Source organism: Aplysia californica, unplaced genomic scaffold, assembly GCF_000002075.1.
Source record: "Aplysia californica isolate F4 #8 unplaced genomic scaffold, AplCal3.0 scaffold00313, whole genome shotgun sequence".
Lineage (NCBI taxonomy): Eukaryota > Metazoa > Mollusca > Gastropoda > Aplysiida > Aplysiidae > Aplysia > Aplysia californica.
In genome coordinates, this window is record NW_004797583.1 from 283,256 (window position 1) to 289,511 (window position 6,256).

The 6,256-nt window shown below is 41.2% G+C and overlaps 1 protein-coding gene across 1 annotated transcript in view; it reads right to left on the minus strand.

Moving 5' to 3' along the window:
- LOC101859714 (peptidylglycine alpha-hydroxylating monooxygenase) overlaps positions 1–6,256 on the minus strand; it is a gene marked incomplete at its 5' end in the record, with an annotated part of 21,523 nt that overhangs the window by 4,861 nt on the left and 10,406 nt on the right. The window contains 1 exon segment of the mRNA XM_005102098.3: positions 97–173. Coding sequence (XP_005102155.2) covers positions 97–173 — 77 coding nt within the window.

The following is a 6,256-nucleotide window of genomic DNA, read 5'->3' on the forward strand; positions in this document are numbered from 1 at the left end:
CACACACACACACACACACACACACACACACACAAACCAGTAATTACGCCCAGGCGTTACGCTCAAACCTCAACCTGTTCAGGGTGCCAACTTCACCTGAGGCAGCTGTGGCGACATGCGGCCTATCTCTGTCCACTGGTGGTCGCGTATACGATAGCCTGACGTCACAACACCTGTTGGGGTACACAGAGTTTTTGTAATGTCTGTCTGTCTGTCTGTCTGTCTGTCTGTCTGTCTGTCTGTCTGTCTGTCTGTCTGCCTGTCCACTGGTGGTCGCGTAAACCTGTCCCCGTGGTTTTATGCACCCCGCATAATTTAGCAAAATTTGATAATTTTTGCATAATTTCTGATTTTTTTCCTTCGTCATTCTTCGTTAAAATTAACAGAATCGCATAATTTCAGATTTTTGGGCTAAGTTTGCATAATTTCATAATTTTTTTTGTGTGCTTAAAACCACGGGGACAGGTATACGATAGCCTGACGTCACCACATCTGTTGACGTACACATAGTTTTTGTACTGTCTGTCTGTCTGTCTGTCTGTCTGTCTGTCTGTCTGTCTGTCCACTGGTGGTCGCGTATACGATAGCCTGACGTCACCACACCTGTTGGGGTACACAGAGTTTTTGTACTATCTGTCTATCTATCCATCGATCTATCTATCTATCGATCGATCTATTTATCTTTTTGTCTATCCATCTATCTATCCATCTATTTGTCTATCTATCTATGTGTGTGTGTGTGTGTGTGTGTGTGTGTGTGTGTGTGTGTGTGTGTGTGTGCCTGTCTGTCTACCTGTCTATCTATCTGCAAACAATACCTTTAAAATATTTAAAATATTTATTCACCGAGGAAAAATGCCACGTTTCATCTTTAGCTTCAACTCAAAGCGACTTTCTTCAAATCAACTCTCTAAGAAAATGGGAGTGGGTAGTGAGGGTGTGTTTGTGACAATTTCACCATTGTAGGCTACTACTGATGTAGTAAGACGCATGCTGTGTATACCGTGGACAGCTAGAAAATCAAATGAAGAAGTCTTGGTTTGAGCAAATTGCAGACGGCAGCTCAAGACAAATATACGAAAGCGACAGGAAAATTTCATTGGACACACAATGCGGAAAGAAGCATTGGAGAATATTGTAACAACAGGCAAGTTTAATTGAAAGAGAGGCAGAGGCAGACAGAGGGAAAAGATACTGGACATGATGACAACATGGCTGGGAACAGCAAGAAAAACAGACCACTGCTGCAACGAAAGACAGAGTGAAGTGGAGGTCCATGATCGCCCACGTCAGTCGGCAGGGCACCGGATGGTGATGATGAGGCTACAACAGTAATAACACCGAACCGTTGGTCAGTAGTTTTGTCTGTGTCGAGTTGATGGGTTGGGTTTCCACGAAACCTTACTCACCCACACAAAACCATCTCCTGATTTTGATCCCATAAGAATTCAGAAACGTTAAAAAAAAAGAATTTGATTCATCGTAATATTATTAGTCAGCGATTTCCCAAAGAACAATTTTATAGCCTATAGGATTACCTAAAAAAGTAAAGTTGTTCCCGCGTCCGATCCGGGCATTGGGGATTGCCTAGTTAGTGAGACAACTTCCTGGGCCTTCGGCATAATGTGTTGGGGTGGCCAGTTCCTTTCCAAGTCGCCGTTACTTCCCCAGCTCAAAGTCAGGTACCCATTACTGCTAGGTGGGCGGGAGGGGGCGAAAAAAATCCTAGAATATGCAATTGTGTGTGTGCCTGGTGAAAGGGACCACATGTCGCATTTTCTCAAACCGAGATATCAGGCTTCAAAAAATAGAATTTTTGACCAAAACTAAGTTCCATTAAAAATGGATTCTTCAGCCATTTATTTATTGATATTTACAAGGATTTGGGTTATTTTAACTTTAAAATACATTTTAAAAGGTGTTTTTTAACCCGAGGTATATTGCATAATCCCAAAAAATGCGTGAGGAAACTGGCTTTCAGGGTAAACACTGCGGATGGTTTCTCTTGTCCATTCATAAAGTCGACCCAATCACATTGCATACTAAAATTTAGGTCATTCTCTCTGCTCTCCAATGGCAGGTAGTGCGCATGAATATCTAGAACATGTAAACAAAGCGAAACTTTGCGCATCCATACCCTTTTGTTTCTTTGGAGAGCAAACTTGTATCGCCTATTTCTGCCCTGTGCAAACCGTATTTCTTGAAATTCCTGTTCAATGTGGTGGTGAATTTGTTTTGAAGACGTAATATAAACACTTTGAAGCTGTTCTTTTATTGTAAAGCTGCTTTTTAAAGTTGGTTTGTGAGAAGCGACTGTGTTGTCAGGTCGTCTCGAAGCACAACAACACGGCGGAGCTGCCAGCTGTTACTACTACCGGTACTGTTAGATTAGTAGTAGATCTTGTACTAGATCTAGATCTAGCACTGCTATTCATGAGCAGGAAATTGTGTCTCTTCTCAATTCTCTTAGACGCATTGGAATGTCAGAATGGCAACTGAAGAAGACATTAGAGATGTAATATGCGATTATTTCGTTTCTGACGTCGATTTGGGAGAAGAGGAAGAAGATGAGTTCGATCTGTGGTGCCATCGCCAGTTCCAGACCCCGCACTTGAAGCAGGTAAAGATTAACAACAACAAAAACAACAGTGATAATAGAAATAGATTTAGATTTAGCAAACTAATAATTATTTATTGTAATGATAATTAATAGTAATAATTATCATTACGCTGTTCTTTCTTGATAAACGTAGATCTAGATCTAAATCTAGATCTAGTTTAGATCTAGCTTACTCATAGTAGTGCATTTTTGTTTTCTTAATTCTAAATGTATGCAAAACAATATTTCATTTTTTCCTGGGAGAGTCTGGGTTCTAAGATTTGGATATGTGGCAATCTTGTTAAGTGGGTAAGGAACAAAAAGTTTTCCTCTGACCCTGATGATTGATCGTGTTAAGTTCCCTAGTTACTGTGGTGAAGATACTTTTTTTTGCCTGGGTATGTTGCAGGAGATGAAGGGGGAGGGAGGGGGGTATCAAGTTTTTAAACAAAACAGTAATAATTATGAACATGATTTAACAATATTATATTTCAGCAACAGCAAAACCTTTTTACTAGAATGGTGACTTGTTATGAAAAAAGGGTGTTCTGTTTTTGTTTTTTCTGCAGAAACAGAGGTGAAACTTTAGAGCCGTTTTTCTCAAAACTTTGTTTCCGTACCCTGCCTTACAAAATCGCCCATATCTCAAAAACTACTGAAGATATCTTCAAAATTTAAAAAGCACATTGTTCAGAAATGAATTCTGTACAAGAAAATGCTAAAAAACGGGATTTTTCAAAATGCGACATGTGGTCCCTTTCACCAGGCACACACACAATTTCTTAAATGTCACCCACAGCGATTTTTGAGACATTATCAAAGCTTGCGCATCTTACACAACGTAGCCTACAATGTAAAAGCGAAAAGGGGATGGAGTCCTCTTTCCCACAGGCACAATCCAAACTTGAGATAGTTTTGTCTGGCTAATGATTGTGTTGTGATGGTGCGGTGGGCTCTTTTATTCTTCGATGTTTCGATGTCCACAGTTCACTGACAAAACCATTGGACAACTGTTCCGAGTACCACACTACGGTAAAACAGTGAAGTTGTCTAACTGTTTTGTCTCAGTGCCGAGTACGACACTGCAACTACAATAAAACAGTACAGTTACTGTTGTCTAACTGTTAGTGTTATGTCTCCGTGCGAAGTACCACTCTACGGTAAAACAGTTCAATGAAAACTTGTGCTTCTCTTATTTCTATAATACTTGTTTTGTTTTGGTAATTAGTGTTTTTCGGTGCTCGCAACTCTGCATAAGGTCATATGAGAGGGCAGGACACACTAAGTATTTTCAGTTTGATAGGAATTAGTTTTGAATTTTGCCGGGTGTACACTTCCCGAAGCCTACTATTATCGATTTTTAGGACCATCAAGCGATCTTTAACGTGCGCAACTAGTGCACGGGACCTTCGAGATTTTTTTCGCTGTTATCGAGAACGCTAGGAGTTCGATATTACCTACCCTAAGTAAGATCAGGTGCGTGGCTGAGAGACATCAGTTAGAAACCAGGAGGAGCAGTAGAACGACAGGAAGAGTCAGAAGCCCAAGGAAAGGGGTCAGAAAATTGAAAAATTGACGTGAAAGCAGATGACAGAGCATTATTAGAGAGCAGGGAAGGGGGTGAAAGGAGAAAATTTGAAAAAAAAGAAATTCTATTTTACATCGCTGTCAGTTTTCGAACCTGGGACCTATTGAATGAGAGGCAAACACTCTACCTCTAGACCATCATAAAAGCACCCTTCCATTGTCCACAAGTCACCGACAGAGACGGAATTGGCCAATAGTTCTGTCGTTGTGCAGAACTGAGCTCCGTCTTACGTTTACCTTTACCTTGGTGTGGCACTACCCTAAATTATGAGTGCAGTACTGTGGCACCGACCTAAATTATGAGTGCAGTACTGTGGCACTGACCTAAGTTATGAGTGCAGTACTGAGCCAGTCAAACGTTTACTTTTAGTTTGGTGGGGCACCAACCTAAGTTATGAGTGCAGCACTGTGGCACCGACCTAAGTTATGAGGGCAGTACTGTGGCACCGACCTAAGTTATGAGGGCAGTACTGTGGCACCGACCTAAGTTATGAGGGCAGTACTGTGGCACCGACCTAAGTTATGAGTGCAGTACTGAGCTCAGTCATACGTTTACCTTGGTGTGGCACTGACCTAAGTTATGAGTGCAGTACTGTGGCACCGACCTAAGTTATGAGGGCAGTACTGTGGCACCGACCTAAGTTATGAGTGCAGTACCGTGGCACTGACTTAAGTTAAGAGTGCAGTATTGTGGCACTGACCTAAGTTATGAGTGCAGTTCTGAGCCAGTCAAACGTTTACTTTTACCTTGGTGTGGCACTGACCTCAGTTATGAGTACATGTACTGTGGCACTGACCTAAGTTATGAGTGCAGTACTCCAGTTCCAGACCCCGCACTTGAAGCAGGTAAAGATTAACAACAACAAAAACAACATCATCATCATCATCATCAAATAAAATATCATCATCATCATCAACATCAACAACAACAACAACAACAACAACAACAACAACAGAAATAATAACAATAAAAACATTATGTGGGGTGGTGGTATGTGGAAGTAAGGTTCGAATTGTCGAACTTGGCGCTAATATTGAGAAAGCAATGTTCAAGTTTTAATAACCAAAGATCGTGTAAAACTTGATTGTTCACTCCTCTGTTTGAGCCAATTAAAAAAGTGTCCTCAAAATTCGGAGGCGCCCTCTTTGAAAAAGCCCGGACTTTGTGTGGAAAACAATAAAAGTGAAACTAACAAACTGATCTATTTCTATTCTTCTTCTAGAGAAACGAAAGAGAGCTTCAAAACAAGGGCTGCTGCGCCAGCGCCATCTGTCTAAAGACTGAGTGAACAATCTTGTTATGTGCGATCTTTGTTAATGATAAAACGTTCTGCAGCTTCTAGCCGGGCTCAGCTTGTCAAACATAGAGTCTGCATTTATTTTTGTTTTTTCATCTTTTATCATATATATTTATTATATTAATAGTTCATTGGTCAGCAAAATACCCCCTCCCCCCCCCAACAAAAAAAACCCAACTAAAAACAAACCCAGTAAGCCTGAAACTTGAATATAAAAAAGGCTGTATTAAAAAAAGGTGTTGAACCAATGGTGACCAATGGAGACCCTCCTCGTCCTTTCCACAGGCTCACAAAGAACCACCTAAAATGTTCAGATTTCTACTCAGTGGTTGATGAAAAAAGATAACAGCTAGAGTACTGTTGCTTCATTTCTCCCACCCCCTTTTGTATGTCCCTTAAAAGGTCTGGCTTCGAAGTGGCCTATTTTTAGCGTGACGTTGATCTCAGACAAAAGATTTGTATAATTTTTTTAAATAGCCTCTGAAAAGGGGTTACGTTTCCCAAAACATCTATGAGATACCCTCTGACAAATCGGACAAATTACGTTTGACCATCGATCTGATAATAATTTGTGCACCTGCCCAGAATTAAACCTTTGAGCAGTCTTCAGAAAAGACACACACTTGGAGCATAGACCACTAGGGTATTCTTAAAACAAAGCCGCACCATCCACCCTTTTTGATGTCGCTTTGAGTTGCAGGCACCTGTCGGTTGGGGTCGGGCGATCGTCGTGCCCACTACGGCTGGGATCGGCCGATCGGGCCGATCGCCC